The sequence below is a fragment of the Nelumbo lutea genome, chromosome 8 (assembly GCF_056320005.1).
Source record: "Nelumbo lutea isolate HS-2025 chromosome 8, American lotus-T2T, whole genome shotgun sequence".
Classification (NCBI taxonomy): Eukaryota; Viridiplantae; Streptophyta; class Magnoliopsida; order Proteales; family Nelumbonaceae; genus Nelumbo; species Nelumbo lutea.
In genome coordinates, this window is record NC_142691.1 from 55,908,535 (window position 1) to 55,927,134 (window position 18,600).

The 18,600-nt window shown below is 37.6% G+C and overlaps 1 protein-coding gene across 1 annotated transcript; it reads left to right on the forward strand.

Moving 5' to 3' along the window:
* Window positions 1-1,191: 1,191 nt before the first annotated feature.
* LOC148844302 (oligouridylate-binding protein 1-like) lies at window positions 1,192-17,759 on the forward strand. The gene is made up of 12 exons (XM_088957303.1): window positions 1,192-1,957; window positions 3,269-3,330; window positions 3,676-3,778; window positions 6,247-6,323; window positions 6,689-6,750; window positions 6,875-6,962; window positions 7,063-7,138; window positions 7,694-7,724; window positions 7,813-7,932; window positions 15,737-15,822; window positions 16,001-16,174; window positions 17,193-17,759. The coding sequence occupies exons 1-12, from the start codon at window positions 1,865-1,867 to the stop codon at window positions 17,508-17,510; spliced, it is 1,290 nt and encodes a 429-aa protein (XP_088813429.1). The 5' UTR covers window positions 1,192-1,864; the 3' UTR covers window positions 17,511-17,759.
* The last annotated feature ends 841 nt before the right edge of the window (window positions 17,760-18,600 follow it).

Below are 18,600 nucleotides of genomic sequence, written 5' to 3' on the forward strand. Positions count from 1 at the left end.
GCTCATTTTGGGGTTTGGGCCGCTTCTCCTTTTATCCTTTTCTTGTTGTTTGCTTCTCATGGTGACCATACCAGATGCCACTACCAGTGATGTTAGTGTTGTTAAACTAAATAAAATTCTTTCTTTCGAGAATCCAAACTGATGTATTCACTTCCTCTCATGGAAAACGAGAAAAGATAAAAACTTGCGGGCTTAGAGTTCAAAGAGAAAAAGAAAGAAATAGATGAAAAGAAACAACTCCAAGTATGATCAAAACCAACCAATTTCAAATTCTATCAATACACATTTCTGTTACTCAAAAACCAGAATGTCATCGCCAAGTATTTTTTATTTTTTTTTCTTTCCTATAATCAACATCAAATGAATAACTACATTCACTCTCCCTAGAAGAAAGGAAACTAAAAGAGTGAGAGAAAATAAAATAGAAGAAAAATGGAAACAATAAATTTCTTTATGGGCTCTTAGAGGCATAGATCAACAAAGAAAACTTAACTCTCTCTTGGTCCTTTTACGCTGTCTTCTCCTCCAACAACAACCGGCTGTCCAACCCGCTTCTTGTCCTAAACATGAAATCAGCATATCCAGAGTTTGGATTGAAGAACCAGTCATGAACATCCCACAACATATCAACCAACAATCTATCAACAAAGATGATATGGTTCCCTCTGAAAATTTCACTGCAACTTCTTCACTCGAATTACCTTCCTCTTAGCGATACAACCTAATAGCATTGGATACTTCAACCCTTCGTCTTCTTCACTACATCTGATCAAAATGTCACGTGCTGTCCCAATATTGTAGAATTGCGTCTTGGTCGAATACAAAGGGTTCCCTAAGAAATGCTCTGTTTGGGAAACCAAAGAGAATTGAGCAACTGACACAACCTTGAACATTTTGCGAACCACTTCTTCACCCATGTCTTCAAAGATCGGTCCAAACTCAGAATCAACCAAGACCACAATATAGAATCCGTCAACTGGTTCAAGACTTGGGTTTTAGTTCTGATATTAGAATCCGGAGAAAGGAGATACGAACAATGAATAGCCTAGGGGATGATGCTCTTTTAGGCGTGAGGGAGTTAACTAGGCAGTTAGCTCTGCACGAGTTTCTTTAATCTGCGTGTAGGCGGAGACGCGCCGCGTCCGCAATGCGTGGGATGTATTTGAGGGGCGGATGCGAAGCCGTAATGTTAGCGTAAACCAAACCCTAGAGCCCTAGAATGCTCGATATGTCCCGGAACCGGGGCGACGCAATCCATCCCCACAACCTCCACGGTTATTCTGTGAACTTTTTCCACAACCATTGGCGACGGCGAATTGATTTCAGCCATGGATTTCGACCATCGGATGACGGAATTTTATTGGATGGGGTCTCCAACGCTAGAAGCCTTTCTTTGTCGTCAGATTGGAATTAAACATTCCACGTATCGAAATGTGGTCCATATTTAAATATCTACACGCGGCCACGCCAAAAGGACCTTTTTTTCACCGACTTTGTTGTCTCTGTGGTGTTACTTGCACCGAGAGAGGAGAGAGAGAAGAACCAAATCTGTCGAAAAGCTCTTGCTCGTTAGGGTTTCTGCTCCAATTTCCAATTCCTCATCTTTCTCAATTGTCGTTCCATTGAAGTCATAGAGCAATTTCTTGTTGATTCCTTTGATCTTTTAGAGAATCTTGTATAAATCCTGTGCTTTGATTCTTTTCTGCGTTCATTTTCTCCTAGGTTCTGTAGGTTATTATGCCTTTTTGTTCGTACGGTCCAATTTGATCTCCAAAGCAGAGTTTGGGAATCTTCTGTGGAAGATTTCTAGCGTTTACTATTTGATTTCAGTATCTTGGTTAGGAGAGTTCTAGGGTTTTAGAAAATGCAGCAGAGGTTAAAGCAGCAAGCCCTGATGCAGCAGGCGTTGCTTCAGCAGCAGCTCTATCATCCCGTGCTCGCTGCCGCGATGCCTCAGGTTCGATATATTATCTCTTTCGCTGCATTTTGTGTAGATTCTGTTTATGAATATGCTTTTACTTTGATTGAAGTCATTGATCATGTATGTATTCTTAGTTGCTTTTGTGTTGATGCAAGATTCGATGTGAAGTTCATTAAATTTTCTTGGTTCAGTTTCTTGAATATCTTGTTATTTTCTTACTTGCATGATGTATTACTGCCTTCACGGTTCAGTTCATTTTAGTTAAAGCGAGACTTCCCGTAACTGTAGCATTATGTGGTTCCTCTAATGTGCATGATTTGGTATTTTTTAACAAAAAATAAGTGTCTCATCAGTGTTTGCTAGCACTTTCCTAAGTTCTTTATTTATTGACATAGTGTTAATATTCTCATTTACATGGTTTGCCAGTGAATCAAGGATGCTGTGAACTTGAACATCTAATGAATTCAAACTAACAGAGAAGATTAGAAATTTATAATATCGTCAAAATTTATTGATTATATTGTCAAACTTTCCGTATTTTGATTGGTCTTTATTTGCAACTGAACTAAATACGTAGAAGCCTATTTTGGTGGAAATCGAGAAAAAAATAGAGCACTATAAGGGAAATGGGCAGGAAAATGAGAAGATAAGATTAGAGCAAAGAATAAACAGGGAAAGACTAGCTAAGTTGGAAGAGATAAAATTAAAAGTCTTTTTTATTGATTTTTTATTTTTAATTTTGAGGCCAGTCTCAAGAGCCAAAACCTGGTTCTTGATGGATTTAGATCCATGACCAGTAAGAAGCTATTGTGTTTTTACATTTTACTTGTGTAATTTATAACAACATAAACTGAAATTATTTGCAATTGACTAGGTCTAATTATATTTGTACATTTTGATTCTTTTCTTTTGCTCAATTGGTAAGTGTGAGTTGTGCTTATTAAGAAAATGACATATCAATTAGCCTAACAATTGCACAGAGTGCAAAAATGTATTAGTTAGAATAAGATTGTTGCCCTATTTTTTGCCTTTTTCCCCTGTTTATCTCCCACTTTTGTTGGATGTCTTATGTCATCCTTGCCAATTTATAGAATTGAGATTTTGGTCTAGATTTTCTGTTTTTGCATTGCATTAGGAATTTATTAGTTTTAGTTTTGAGCAACTGCAACTCTTTTTTCCCTTTTCCTTAATATTTTGCCTTTCGGATGTGGGTTATTGGATAGAGGTTGACAGGTTGTATTGGACAGCTGTGGGATTTTTTTTTTCTTTCATTTTGTTAGGAAATCCTCTTAGACTTTTCAGGGTCATTTTCTTTATTTTCTTCTTTTTTTCTTTTATATTTTGCAGATGGAGCCGGTTCCAAGTGGAAATCTGCCTCCTGGGTTTGATTCATCTTCATGCCGTAGTGTGTGAGTTCTATGCAACGGTTTTCTTTGTTTCTTTTTCTTTTATTTTTTTGCATTTATGCTTCTTGGGGCCCAAACCTTGAAGTTTGAACAGGTTTTTCTAGGTTCCTACAATTGAGAGAACTTTTGGAGTGTTCACCTTTTATAATTTCATGAAAGGAGCGGACTTTCTTTTGGACATCTATTTGGGTCCTTTCTTCTGATGTAGCTCCTCAACCTATGATTTATAAGCTTGCAGTGATTGGCAGTGCTAAGCATAACGTTGCATACATTTTGGTCTTATTCACTATTTGTTTAGTGTCCTCCATGTTATTTGCCTATTAATGAAGATAGGTCATGCTGATTCAGGTATGTGGGCAATATTCATCCGAATGTGACCGAGACTCTTCTTGCAGAGGTCTTCCAGAGTACTGGTCCACTTGAAGGATGCAAGCTCATCAGAAAAGAGAAGGTTTGGTTATTATAATTGCCAGGCCCCCATGATTATTAGTTTTTTGGTGATTATTTCTTTTAGCTTGCTTGCAATTTATTTTGCTTTGATATCACATTAAGCTATTAAGTCAAGCCATTACACATTGGTCATTGGTTGTGGTTCCACTGTTGAAAAGCTAGTCAGGTTACATTTGCTTGTGTAGTTTGTGGATTAAAATGTTTTATTTTTATTTGTTTCTTATGAAGCATTGCTTATTGTAGGCAGCCATGGTCTTTTCTTTTTTCTTCTACTATACTGAATCGAGTATATTATATTCTTACAGTAGCATACAGTAAGATATCAGTTGATTTGAACATGGTATTTTATGTTTACTTCTCATTTATCCTTCAGGCCTCAGTGATAATCATTCCATTGCAACATATTTTATTTAACGGACTGTTTTGTCTGAAGGTTACTTTTTGCATTGCTCCCTGTCAAGTAAGCTTGAGATGGATGGTGATACTGCATATTGTCTGCTAGGCTGCATGGTGTACATTCTCTTCCAAGTAATGTATAATTTGGCATAGGCCGCAAGCACTTGGGAAAAGCTGATATCAATACAAGCAGCAAGCCAATTCTGGTGGAGACAACCAAAATCAAATGAGCTGCACAGCCGATGAAAGTATTGCTTACCAGTGGAATAGAGTGGGCCCTAACTAGTGTTTTAAAAAGCGTGGGAGGCGTATGCCTTGCAGCACTGACACCCCCAGGCGAGGTGCCCCCTAAACGCCCTGAGGCATATGCCAGAGGTGCTGACACCTCTGAGGCATATGCCTAGGTGCCTCAGGTGCAAGAGGCATATGCCTCATACGCGTTTTTCATGAGGCATGCTAGAGGTGTACGCCTCATGCACACCTCATGTAAAAGGACAGAAAAAAAAGAAGAAAAAGAAAGAAAGAAGGAAAAAAAGGAAAAGAAAAGAAAGGGAAGGGAAAGAAAAAGAAAGAAAGAGAAGAAAAAAAGAGAAAGAAGAAAGAAAGGAAAGGGAAAGGGAAGGGAAAGAAAGTGGGTTGGGGGCTTACCCCATGGCTGGGGCCTTCGCCCCCCTGATTCCAGCCCCCCTTTTCAATCAGCCCAATTTGTTCGCATTTTTTTTTGTTAGTGGGATTTTGAACTAGTGCTATGCATATTCATTCTTCTTAATATAAAAAAATTTATTAAAAGTAAATATAAATGAGATTCTTCTTCCTCTTCTTCCTCCTCATCCCCCCTTTCTCTTAAGGAGACTTACACCTCCTTGTGTTTGGGGGGCCTACTTCTCTTACAATTTGAACTACACCTCATGCCTCCAGGTAGTGGAACACCTCTGCATTTTAAAACATTGGCCCTGACATTTTGTTTGATTGCTAAGCAAATGAGAAAAGAAAAGAATGTAAAAATGAAGAATTTTCTTTTAGGAGTTAATTGGACCTGCTTTGCTTCCTTTCATTTTCTAATGTTCCCTACCTTTAGGGAGAGAAAAATAAAAGAAGTTAAAGGGATGCACTTTTCTATTTTTTTTGGTTGCAGTGTCTAAGTCTGGAGGAATTAATTCAGTCTGCAGTGTCTAAGCTTGTTTCTTAGCTGTCAGTTAACTCTGAGTTTAAGTCTCAGAATCTTTTCCATTTGCTTTGTACTCGGTCTGTTTGGAGTCTGTAACATGCCTTTCTTTCTGGGTGTGAGATGCCTGGAAATTGTTGTATCTTTTTCATCCTCTAATAAAATTTTTACCTCACCTTGTCAATTTTTTTTCTTGAATTTCTTTCCCTTTTTTGGTTTCCCTAGTCAAACAAAAAATGGAAAATCGCTTTCTTTAGATTATATTTTCCTTTCATCCATTTTCTTTGCAACATAGCACAACTTAAATGGATATCTTATAAGTGGTAAGTCTTTGGAAGATTCATTAGCTACGCTAATATGAACTGCACCATATGAAATGAAAATAATATCTACCCAAGTACCACATACAGATGCATGATTCTACAGTTGGAATAGGAACTTGGTACAGTGGGGCAGTTTTCCTCTCATTACCCACTTTTTATCTTCTATGAGAATGTTGTAAGCGATATTCTGTATTTGAAGTTTTGTATTTGGTTGGAACTGAGTCCTGTGAAAAACCAAGTGGCCAATTTTCTTACAAAATGTTGCATTGAAGAAAATTCTTTGTGGTACAGGGTACAAGAACCATATAAGATGTTATGTGTCTTTCAATATGGTATATACTACATATCATAGCCTTTGGTGGTTTGGTGGATAGCTTTTACTTTTATATTGAAAAAGTGTTCCACTTTTATTTACTTTTTACATTCTCTTTTGTTTGCAAAAATGACCTAATAGAAGACGGAACAATACTTGGTATTTGTGTTTGTTTAACATACATAGGTTGGAAGTTATTAGCTGATACTATGCATATTATCCAAGAATTGAAACTCAAACTTTCCTGTTAATTCTTTGTTGCTTATTGGCAGTCATCGTACGGGTTTGTGGACTACTATGATCGAAGGTCTGCTGCACTTGCTATAATGACATTGCATGGACGACAACTGTAAGAAAAAAATCTCTTGTAAAAAGCAATCCCATTTTGGTGTCTTATTTAAGCTTTTATTCACCCTTTGATGGACTGTCTTTTTTCATGAGGGTTTCACTGTACTTGATTGCTCAAAACATGGTTTAAGCAATTTAGGTTTTGAGCAGTGTTAATCTAATTGGTATTTGAGCATTGCAGTGTTTTTTCTAATGGAAAGCTGAATAAATTTGTCTTTCAAATGCTTTAATTGCCTTATTGGTAGTTTGCTTTAGGAATATTAGCCTTTTTTTTTCAGTTGAAATGATCATACCATGCTTTGAATCCTCATGAAATATATATCTTAGTGCTATGGATAATGTTTTCCCTATTTAATCCATTTGCAGTTATGGTCAGGCAATTAAGGTGAACTGGGCATATGCCAATGGCCAGAGGGAGGATACTTCTGGTTGGTTCTTACATCCATTTCTCCCTTTCCCCTATTTCCCTATATCTCACTTGAGGATTCCCCCTCGCCCCCCTTTCTACAATGTCATCACTGAGCTAGCTTCAATGGTGTTTATGTTTGTTAGGGCACTTCAATATTTTTGTTGGTGATCTGAGCCCTGATGTCACTGATGCAACATTGTTTGCCTGCTTCTCAGTATATCCAAGTTGTTCGTAAGTTTCTTTTTGTCTTTTATCTGTTATGGTTTGTTTTAGATAGTGCTATTTTAATTGACTGTATTCATGTTTGATTATCAATCAAATTACTTTGCAGGGATGCAAGGGTCATGTGGGATAACAAAACTGGGCGATCTAGGGGATTTGGGTTTGTTTCTTTTCGTAATCAGCAGGTATTTTCATAATCAATTATTATATGGAGAATTGTCTTCCAAACAAACACAGAATAAAAAAGTAAATGATTAATGATATGGAGAATTGTCTTCCAAGCTAAACAAAAGTGTCAGAATCTAAACTCTAATGTTTATATGTATGCTAAAGGTTCATCTGTATCAAAAAAGCAATGACAAAAAGAAAAAGAAAATGGTATGGAAGGAAAAGTGTCAGAATCTAAACCCTGTCTGACATGGACACTACATCCATTTGGTAGAACCCACGTGACACTGCTTAAATAGGAGTTTGAATTTAATAATTGGAACTAATATCTATTAGCAGTTTATTATTGTCAATGTTAGCCAAGAAGGGATTCAATAGGGAGCAATTGTATTGGGCTTAGTTGTAACGTGCCATTAAATTGTGGAGAGGTAGCCAGCTTGTACCTCTCCAGGGGATGCTTGTATTGTATGTACATATCTTGTATCATTTTAATAGATAAAATGTCAAGTTACTTATAAAGAAACCAAGATCACCAGACATTAATTATCTTATCTGCTGTGATTGTTTTGCAGGATGCACAAAGTGCTATAAATGACTTGACTGGTGAGGAAACTGCAACTGGTTAAATCCTTTTTGCTTTACCCTTTTTCAAGTTTCAGAAATGAAAAGGGATGGCAATGTTAACTTTCAGGGAAATGGCTTGGAAATAGGCAAATTAGATGTAATTGGGCAGCTAAAGGAGCTGGATTTAATGAAGACAAGCAGAACAGTGATAACCAAACAACAGTAGTACTTACAAACGGCTCTTCAGGTATTTTGCGTGTCTTCTCCTTGACATTTGAATGCACACATTTTCTAGGTAATCATAGGCTTCAGCGTTTTGTTTTTTTTTGCCCTTTTTGGATACCCACATACTGTAAAAGGGTGCCTTATTTTTTTTGATCAATAATAAAACTTTCATTAATCAAACAGGATAATTAATTACAAGGGTGCCTTATTGTATCAGATACTTCAATTTTTATTGTAAATTATTTATATGGTTTCAGCGATTTGTTGGTAGTTTACCCATCCTGGTACTACTAATTGATTATGATACCCACATACTATACAGGGGTGCCTTATTGTATCAGATACTTCATCTTTTAGTATAAATTATGTATATGACATGTCCAGCTGTGTCACCTCCTTCTAATGTTTATTTTTTTTGTTAATGAATAATCAAGAATCTTATAAGATGATAGAAAAGAATGGATTATGTTCAATCCAGTGTTTTAAAAGCACAAGGTGCCGGGGCCAATTTGCGCCCAGGGCACAAGGTGAGGCGCACACCTATTTGAAGCAAGGTGTGCAAAAATACAAAAAAATGCTAAAAAATCAAAAACATGTCAGAAAATTAAAAAAAAAGCCAAAAAATCAAAAAATTTTAAACATAAAATTAAAAAAAAATATAAACTTAAGTTTTAAAATAAATGTTTTAAAAAACCTATTATCTAAAATTAAAATACATAAACATAAAATGTAAAGCATATTCAAATGAGAATTTAAAAATAAGGTCAAACATATAAAACATTTTCAACCATGTAAAACCCACAATATCTTTTTTTCCTCAATTGCATTACTTCAACTAGCTAATGTGATGTAAAACATATTACATTCCTGATTCTACGAGCTGCCTTTGTGCCACACCCCTCGAGGCAAGCCCAAACAAGTCCATGTTAGGGTCTTAAATTCTTAGTTCTCACACAAAAATTAATGGTTTTATAATTTTAATTGCTTTTTAAGAAGATATTTTATTAGGATGAATGAATGACCAACATTAGCGAATAGGGGGTTGGGCGGAGCCCCCGGCCTAGCCACTAGGTTCAAAAAAAAGAAAAAAAAAAGCCAATTTTTCAAAAGGTGCATGCCTAGGCCGAGGCACAAGGTGCATCACGCGCACCAGGCGTGCGCCTAGGACCTAGGCGAAGCGCATACCCTAAAATGCACCTCACCTATGCACCTAGGCGCACCTTTTAAATCACTGGTTCAATCATGCAAAAAATGTCCCAGAATAGATAGATCGGTAATCCTGACCTTACTGTGGGATTCCCTCCATGTACAGCTTCATTATAATGGGCTCTCCCTTTTTTTTCTCTCCCATTTCATACATTTAATACAATGGACTTCATCTTTTCTCAAAACAAAAAAAATATCAGATGACCAATTCCCCGCCCAATGCCTTAAATCTCGTTTGTAGTATTACGAAAGCACCTGGTGACCTCTTTGTTGTTTGGTTAAAGAAGGGGTACAAAGACAGCCTATGTTTTGGGTCTATTTGTAATTTTTTGGGGATTAGACATCTGGTGTCCACTTTGTTCCCTTCACAACTTCTGGTTGTACTGCTTTTTTTTTTTAATTCTAATGAAATCGATTTCCTAAGTTATTGATAAAAAGGGTATTACAAAAACACCATGATCCTTGACTATTTACCTTCATCCAGCCTAGAACAACTGTGAAGTCCTTTTTCTACTATTACATGATTCAAGTTTAGATACTTTATAAGTCTCAAAATCTCTAATGCTGAAAGTAGTCCTGTTATGGTAGAGTTTCTATAGGTGCAACTTGGGCTTGGTTGGGTTGGAAAGTTTTATATTTTCAATGAGCCTGAACCCTAACCCAAGCTCAATGTAATTGAAATTCTTCAAGTTGGGAAAACTGACTTGCAGTCCTAAGAGTTTTAATGGCCATCTGGATCTTAGTACATATAGCCAAATGTTGCCTTGGTGCTTTCTTATAAATCCCCCTATACTGGATGGGACTGGGTTGCCTAAGCTACAGCTATTGAAATTTAATTTAACCATATTCATGCTTTTGCCACTGTGACCAGATTTATGCTCTAGTGCTAATAGCAATCCACTTTTAGTTTCTGCTTAAATCATTCATAGAAAAAGCTTAAAAAGATTTTCATTATTTTAACCCATGAATCATCTTCTTTATGATGCTTTGAATGAGGGTTTGTAAGCTCTTTTGCTTTGCTTGAAAATTCTGCTATTTTCCAGTATGGCCCATAGAATTTCCATCCTTGTGCAATGCCATAAAATCTTCACCTTATCTTTGTCAATCCAAGCGAAGAGCTTCTAAATAAGCTTTCACCATTTGAGGAGGGTTCCACGTGCAACCATAAATTTAAAGATAACTATTCTCAAATCTGTATAACAAAAGAACAAGGGATTAGCAGATGGAAAGTGGATTTGCCACTTGCTTACAAAACTCACAAATATGACGAGAGGGATATCAAGTGGGTTTCCTTTGCAAAGACTCACAAGTATTGGTTCTTGAGTGAAAGACCTCCCAACAGAGGGCATTAATCTTAGCTGTCACTTGCTTATTCCAACTATTCTTCATGGAAAAAGCATACAAGAAGCATGTCAATGGGAGAAAATAGCACAGATGGAAGTGTATTTGCAACTTGCTTTATCAAAGTACACATCTGAAGGGAGATGGGTCTCCTTTGTGGAGTCTTGCAAGTGCTGATTTTGGAGTGAAAAATCTCCCAACAGAAGGTCTTAGTCTTAGGTGGCACTTATTCCAAATATCCTTCATGGGTAAAGTACACGAAGCAACCAAAGGGAGAAGCTGTCCAAAAACTAGTCTGTCTGAATTAGAAAAGTAAAGAAAAGCTCCTTCATGAGAATTCAATAATTTCAGGCAAAGAAGGCTTTCAAAATCCCCAAGTTCTCTTGTAAGACCCAAATCCCAAGACAATCCTGAAGGGGAACTGGTGACAAGCTGAGAGATGGGTTTGGCTTTATAAGAAGAGAGTAGACGTAAAACATTTTTGAGCAGCCTCTCCCACACTAATGGTCCTTCAAATTTTTGATCTTATCCTAGTAAAAAAGTATCATAACTAATGTGGCAATAGAAAAGGGGTGCACCTTAGAAAATCTATTTCTAGGGATGTCTCAATGTTGATCTTGAAGATAGGCTACATCCTTGCCATTAGCTCGCATCCATGAATCGATACACCCCAGTACATTGGATGGGTGTATTGTGTGTTTCAACCCCACACACCTTTTTTTTTAGTTTTTTTTTTTTTTTTTCAAGATTGGTCAAAAGACCAAAATTTTGTGTACTGGTGACCTATCTATATGATAACTACCAGCCAGTACATTGTGAAATTTTGATCTTTGATGCTAACCACCACACCATGCCATAGTTTGAGTCTATAGGAAACCTCCAAAGCCATTTGCCCAAAAGTGAAATATTAATATTTTGACTCAACCTTCCAATTCTCAATTTCCTCCAATTTGACTAGATGGTCCCTCTTGATCTCCCTTGATCCTAAAGTCTTTAATGATCATCTTTAATATTTTAGTAAGTTATTTATTATATTTAAATTAGGAGAAAATGATTGGACATGGGGAGTTATTAGTTAACATTTTGAGAAGTTGTGGTTTTGAAGATTTGTGGTGTAAATGGAGCAAGGATTGTTTACAAATGAGTCATTTCTCTATCATTGTTAATGGGTCTGTGGTAGACTTTCTTGGAACTATTAGAGGCCTTAGGCAGGGTGATCCTCTATCTCCTTTTCTTTTTAATTTGGTGGTTGATGTTCTCAGTAGGCTGATCTATAGAGCTAATTGTTTGCACTTTGCAATTGTTCAAATGTTGGTCTATGGGGAGAGAGAGAGAGTGATGGTAACTCACTTGCAGTTTGCGGATAATATTTTGTTTTCTGTGATGGGGAGAGCAACGGTGGGTTTGAGAAATTGAAATTGGTGGTAAGCCTTTTTGAAAGAAAATGCCGCTTAAAAGTTAGTTGGAATAAAAGATTGGTGTCAGGAGTTTATTTAAAAGAAGAATTGAGGTCTTTGGCAAAGATTTTGGGGTGTGAAGGTGGGGTGTGACCCTTGATATTTAGGATTACCCTTATGTGATGACCTTAGATTAGTTAGTTTTTGGACTCCAGTGGTGGAAAGAATTGAGAAGAGACTAGCTGAGTGGAAAACAACTATATTTCACTTTTTCGTATTTTGATCAGCAGGAAAAATATTTTATTGATGTGAATTTAGGAGTTACAAGAGATTGGGTTTAAGTTCCACCCCAAAACAACAAAAGATTACAGATTTTCTGAAAACATTTGCTTTCTTACAGTATCTTGTTTGGTCAAAGAGTCTTCCATTTCATTTGCTGTTCTTCTTATGCACTTAAAGGCAACATTTAGCTCCCTTGTTGGGTTTACAATCTTCCTGAAGTTATACTGGAAGACCCAGGGAATCTGGGTACTGTTTCTAGTCCATGAGATGACTACTTGAGAATCCCCATCCACCTCTAGATTGTGGAAGCTCAATTGTTTATCTAGTCTTAACCCCTGCAGTAGACTGACAAGTTCTGCTGTCAATGCATCATCATGCTCCAAGGGTCCTGAATACAAGGCCACCGCATTACCTTCTATATCTCTGAAAATACTCTTACTTACCCCAGCCAGTCCCCTGTTGCCAATAAAGCTTCCATCAAGTTTGAGTTTTATGAAGTTAGGGGCTGGGGGCTTTCATTCCATCACTATCAACTATATTTCACTTCGTGAGTTGGTGTGAGGATAATTCTCTTTAAATCCACCATAGCTAACCTCCTTGTTTATTTTATGTGTGTCTTTAGGATGCCTTAGATAGTTGTGAAAATAATTGAGAATTCAGTGAGGCATTTTCCATGGGAGTTGGGGGAAGGGAAAAAAGATCATTTGAGGGTGAATTGGGAATTAACAATGTTAGTAAAAAGAACATAGCTCTTTTGTGTAAGGGACTTTGGCACTTCTTGTTGGAGAATGAGTGGCTATGGCATAAAGTTGTGACTAGCATTCATGGGCTATAAAAAATGGTTGGGATGTTGGTATTCTGCACATAGCTAACCTGGCTGCACCATGGAAAGCTATACATAATATCATTCATCAAATTCTTAATCATGTAAGGTACGATTTGGCCTTAGGTAATAAGATTAGGTTCCAGGAAGATATTTGGATTGGGGAGTCTCCTTTGGAAGATGTGTTTCCTCCTTTGTTTGTTCTCTCCAATCTAAAGGAAAGACTTGTGTCTATGTTCATTTAGTCTCATCCTTCCTTATTTGGGCTGAATTAGAATTTGGGTTTTATAAGGAATCTTAGAGTTTAAAATTTCTAACGTATTTTTTTTTTGGTAATAAAAATTTCTAACCTATTGTGCATCTTGGATAATTTAGCCTTTGATGACATTGTGAGAGATGGTCATGTGCGGTCCCTTAATCCTACTGGGTTGTTTTCTTGCAATTGTATTTTCACTTCTCTTGTGGCTACCTCTTCTCCTTTCTTTCCTGTGAAAGAAGTATGGTGTGTCCCTATCCCCCCAAAAGTCAGTGCTTTTTGTTGGGAAGTTTCCCATGGTTGCATTAATACCTTTTTTTATGGGTTGCATTAATACTTGTGACTTGCTAGAAAGGAAAAGACCGAATTGGATTGTGTCCCCCAACAGGTGTTTTTTTGTGCAAGTTGAATGGTGAGATTGCCTTCCACCTCTTAAATCTCCTGTTCTTTTGTTTGCTGCATTTTGGAATGGTTCTTCTCTTTTTGGTTGTAGGTGGAACCCTCCTATCAATTTGGACAGGTTGTTTTACCTGTTTTTTTTGTGAAGCACAAAGAGAAGGGGCAGAATTATGTGGAGATGTACAAGGGCTGCAATGATATGGACAATTTGGGAAGAAAGGAGTACAAGGGCTGCAATGATATGGACAATTTGGGAAGAAAGGAATACAAGAATTTTGGGGAGAAAGAAAAGTAAGGAGACAGTTATTAAGATCACAACTCTAGGAGATGAACAGTGGGTGAAGACACTGGAACTATTCTTAGACTTTTTAGTGAAGATTTCTTTAGGAACTAGGGGGCAATAGTTTGCTCTTCCTCTAGGAAACAAAAAGTCCTTGAGAGGTGTGGTCACCCCCAATTGGTGGTTGGATGAAACTAAACTTTGATGGAAGCAACTTTTGGGCAATCTTGGTCCCTCGGAATTTTTATTTTTTATTTTTTCTGGGGGGGGGTGATAAGGGATGAGGGTGATACTATTTGTGCTATGTTTTTGGGTCCAATAGAACTAGGTAATTCAGTAAGGGCAGAGCTTTTGGCAGCATTTTTTGGGGTACAGAAAGCCAAAGAAATGGGAATTGTTAGACTAATCATTGAAGGGGACTCAAAGAAGTAGTAGGGTAGCTGAGCGAAGGTAAAAGGTGGCTCAACATTTTTGGAATGAACTTTGGTACTTTAAGTGGTTTTTTAAAGACATTATTCAAATTAGAAGGGTTAGGAGATCTGTTAATAGCCTGGCGGATGGCTTGGCTAAACAAGCAGGTTACAAACAGTAAATATATTGGGCACAATTTTAATAGGGTGGTGGGTGTGTATGTTATGTAATGGGTCTTTTCAGATTTTCACAACCTCTTGTTATAACTCTTTTATCTCAAATATTTAATGATTTGTTTTCTCTGTTGCTGATCAAAAAACTGATTTAATTCCAAGTTCCAAATAGTTGATTAGCAGAAAGAAATTAAAAGAAATAATCAACTACTTATAATAAACAGTGATGACATTTATCCATTTGAGGGCTTAAGTCAAGATAACCTAAAATATAAGTTGGTGGCCATAAAAAACTTATTAGTTTTTGGTTCAAGGTATCACTTGTACAAGTGCTACTACTTGCTAGTCTGTCATTACCTCCCCTTCTCACACACTGTGACACACATGCAACATAACACATCAAACGATATGTATGCCATTACAAAACTATTGATACATGTCTTGGGGTGTCATGTTGGAGCACTGTCCAAGTTTTCCTGAAATGTACATACTACATAACCAGATACCAGGATGTAAGTAGTTTTTGGGTTGGGGCAGTGTCCAAGTATTCCTGAAATGTAAATAACCAAATATACCAGCCTTTAAGTAGTTTTTTAAGTGATGCCATGTTAAGGGACTGCGAATAGGATCTCGTCACAGGTCGGCCAACGGGAAAACCTCTTGTTTTCCCTTGTTCCTCCCTTTTCTTGAGGAACCTATCTTGGCGCCTTAATGGTGATTTGTTAAAGGGATCACCAACTCTTCTCTGCTCTTTCTTGACTGAAAATTTCGATCCCTTCATTGAATATCATCAGCTCCTTTAAATAGGAGATTACAAGAATATAAGAGTCCTACTTTTAGGAAGACTCTCTACTAATCTATACTACTGAATTTAGCTAAGATAGAAACAGATAAAATAAGAACACTGAACAGATAAGACTCCCTACTAATCTAAGCTAAGATAGAAACAGATAAGATAGAACTGTATCTAGCTAGATAAGATAAGAACACTGAATCTAGCTAACAGATAAGATAGGATAGGGACACTGTATCTAGCTAACAGATAGGAACACTGAATCTAGATAAGATAAGATAAGATAGGAACACTGAGTTAATCGCCCATTACTGCTGCTGTCCATTAAACTCTTAATTAATCGCCCATTACTGCTGCTGTTTGCGGCTGTAAAAGCATCCACAACATGCCGAAAATAGTGAACATGACCTTCCTGAAAACGTTTAGAGCATTGAGCTGTTCTCTCTCTTTTCCTTTTACATACAGATGGAGGTCCTGAAAATACCAATGAGGAGGCACCAGAAAACAATCCAGCCTATACAACTGTATATGTTGGCAACCTTGCTCATGAGGTAATCAAAGCCGATTCCAAATCCATACTCTTTTTTTCCGTGGGCAAATTTCCATAGCTTTTATTTTAGTGACACAAAAAGTTTTGTTGGTTCTCTGTTTCTTGTTATTTTGTCTTGTGAGCATTCATGTGGTTCTCTTTTTCTTGTTATTCTATATAATTATTACATTCCTTTCCAGGTGACACAAGCAGAACTTCATCGTCAGTTCCATGACCTTGGGGCTGGGGTTATTGAGGAGGTGCGCATCCAGAAGGACAAGGGATTTGGTTTTGTAAGGTATCACACTCATGAAGAAGCAGCCTTGGCCATTCGGATGGCCAATGGAATGATAGTATGTGGAAAATCCATGAAGGTAGCATATCTCCATTAGAGGGATCTCTCTATTCTAATCTCTTTCATTTATTGTGTTCTGGCGGTGGCCCTCATTTTTATAAACCACTATGTTTAGGAGGACATGATAGTAGACACAGAACCAGGACTCTAAATAGTCACAGACACCACATGGTTGGATGAATCTTTTCATGTGGGGTTGATCAAATATACTGAAGCTTGAAGCCAGTGCATGAAGTGATGGTCCTTCATCATCTTCAACCAAGCTACCGTCTGTAGCTTGGAATATTTCTGTGGGATTAATTTCATATATCAAGACTTGAGCCAAGGCATATAATACGCACTGTAACTGTTCAGACTGACAGGAAATCTCTATTCTATCAGTTGAATAGGGTGTGCAACAGTAAACTGAGGAATTAGGATCTGTAACATGATCTAAAACCTGTTAGATGCCTGTTGGTTGGTTGGTTGGGTTTGGGGGGGGGGTCCACCAAAACTTGATTTCAACCTTACTCCAGCTTAGTGAGGTCATTTGTATGGTTGAAACAATCTAGGTGTGATGGTTGCAGTTACCTATCCGTTTGTTTTTCTGTCCTTAGCCATCAAAGTTTTCTATATGGTAGCGTATCTAGAGATATATCTCATAGTCACTGCGATTTGGTGTTTAAATGAAGTTTCAATCTTTTGATGAAAGTGCCAAAACTTCTCTTCCATGGATCCGCTGCGACAAGCTGACAACCGAAGAGTGACAGCTTGTATGAAGCTTCCTTATAGGGCTGTCCTAAACTTATTTATTTATTTATTATTTCATGGGGCTACACAACGGGCATTAGCCCATCTCCCATTCCCTTGACGCTCCAACCCTGGTGACAGTGGGATTTGATCCCCAGGTCTCTGCGACGAGTCAGAGATCCTACCGAGCCACCACCATCAGTTGGTGGGCTGTACTACTAAACTATAAGATATTGGTTGTGTACTTGTGTAGCATGTCTTGGTACTGATCTGTATAACAAATGCCTTTTGGAATTGTCTGTGTGCAGTGTTCATGGGGTAGCAAGCCAACTCCTCCAGGGACTGTTTCGAACCCATTGCCTCCTCCAGTTCCCCCTTTCCAGATCCTTCAAACTGGAATGAACCAGGGCTATTCGGCAGCAGAGTTGTTGGCCTACCAGCGCCAACTTGCCTTGAGCCAGGCTACTGGTTCTAGCTTAACAGGCCAGGCTCTTATGCAGATGACTGGACGACAAGGCCTTGCTGCAGCAGCAGCATCCATGGGTTTGAGCGCTGGTGGGTCCCAGTCCTTGTATGATGGTTATGCAAACAATTCATCCAGTCAGCAACTCATGTACTATCATTGATATTCCGAGTTTTGTGTGTAGTCATCCTTGGTTTTGGATTTTTTTCTTTCTGATGGCATAGGTGGAGCTTAGATTTTCCGTTTTTATTTTTCTGCTTTTTTTTTTCCCGCTTTTCATATAGGGGAATATACCGGTGTACCCGATGATATGTTGCTTTAACTACACCTTTATTTTTCCTTTTCTTGTTTATTTGGTTCTTTGTAAGCTTTGAACTTCCTGTGCTTCTGAAATATATCTTAATTGTCATTACATTTTTGCCCATTGGTAGGGGAGTTTTTGATATAACCATGGTTCAAAGGTGCAGACGTGTTATTATGTGGCAAGTAAACTATGGGTGGTAGAAATAACAAAGTAGAGGTACCAAGAATAAACAATAAATCGAAGCTTTAGTGGGTTCAAATTTTGCATCTGATTTTGATTTTTATCCTTTATCGGACAGGGCCGTCGACTTCAATCGAAAGGCTTTAATTAATGCTTGGTGAATCGTGAATTGGCCACAATGGGTAGAGGATTTGAATTTTTTTTATTTTTTTGGGGTAGATCTGAATTTGATTCCATATCTTCGATACAAACCAGCGAGAGACTACCAACAAATCAGTTGTGAAGGCATTTACAAAGATTTATACAAAAAATAATAATAATAAAGTTTCACCAATGGGAAAAATCCGTGCTGTTTTGAAAAAAAAAAAGTTCAAATCGATGAGTGCAAAAAGTAAAGTTCACTTTTGGACGAACAGCTGAAGGTTTCGGAGCTAAGAAAGTAGCTTGGAATGGTGGCTGGATCTCAGGAGCCTAATATGCTGTGGTATGGAGTGTTCTTGAAGAACGACAATGAATTTTTCTTGAGATGCAGCAGCCTCGTCTTAGGAGCCCAGGTCGTCACTAGGAAGGTGATGGCCATCCAAAAAAAGGCTAGGAATTGGCAAATCAATGCAGTCTAAAATCTTTTTGTGATATGGTGCTATGCTAGTTGATTCTCTCTTGCAGAGTGAACCCATGCATGCATAGATGCATATATTTTTAGTTTTGTTTATCCAAAAATCATGTTGATGTTGGATTGTTTTGACATTGTGATCGAGGTTTGTTCATG

Bases quoted from the DNA above. Each gene is read 5' to 3' on its own strand.
- LOC148844302 (XM_088957303.1), top strand. From the start codon at position 1,865: ATGCAGCAGAGGTTAAAGCAGCAAGCCCTGATGCAGCAGGCGTTGCTT. The intron at 3,331-3,675 runs GTGAGTTCTATG...ATGCTGATTCAG, and splicing joins TCATCTTCATGCCGTAGTGT to GTATGTGGGCAATATTCATC. The intron at 7,725-7,812 runs GTGAGGAAACTG...GTTAACTTTCAG, and splicing joins TGCTATAAATGACTTGACTG to GGAAATGGCTTGGAAATAGG.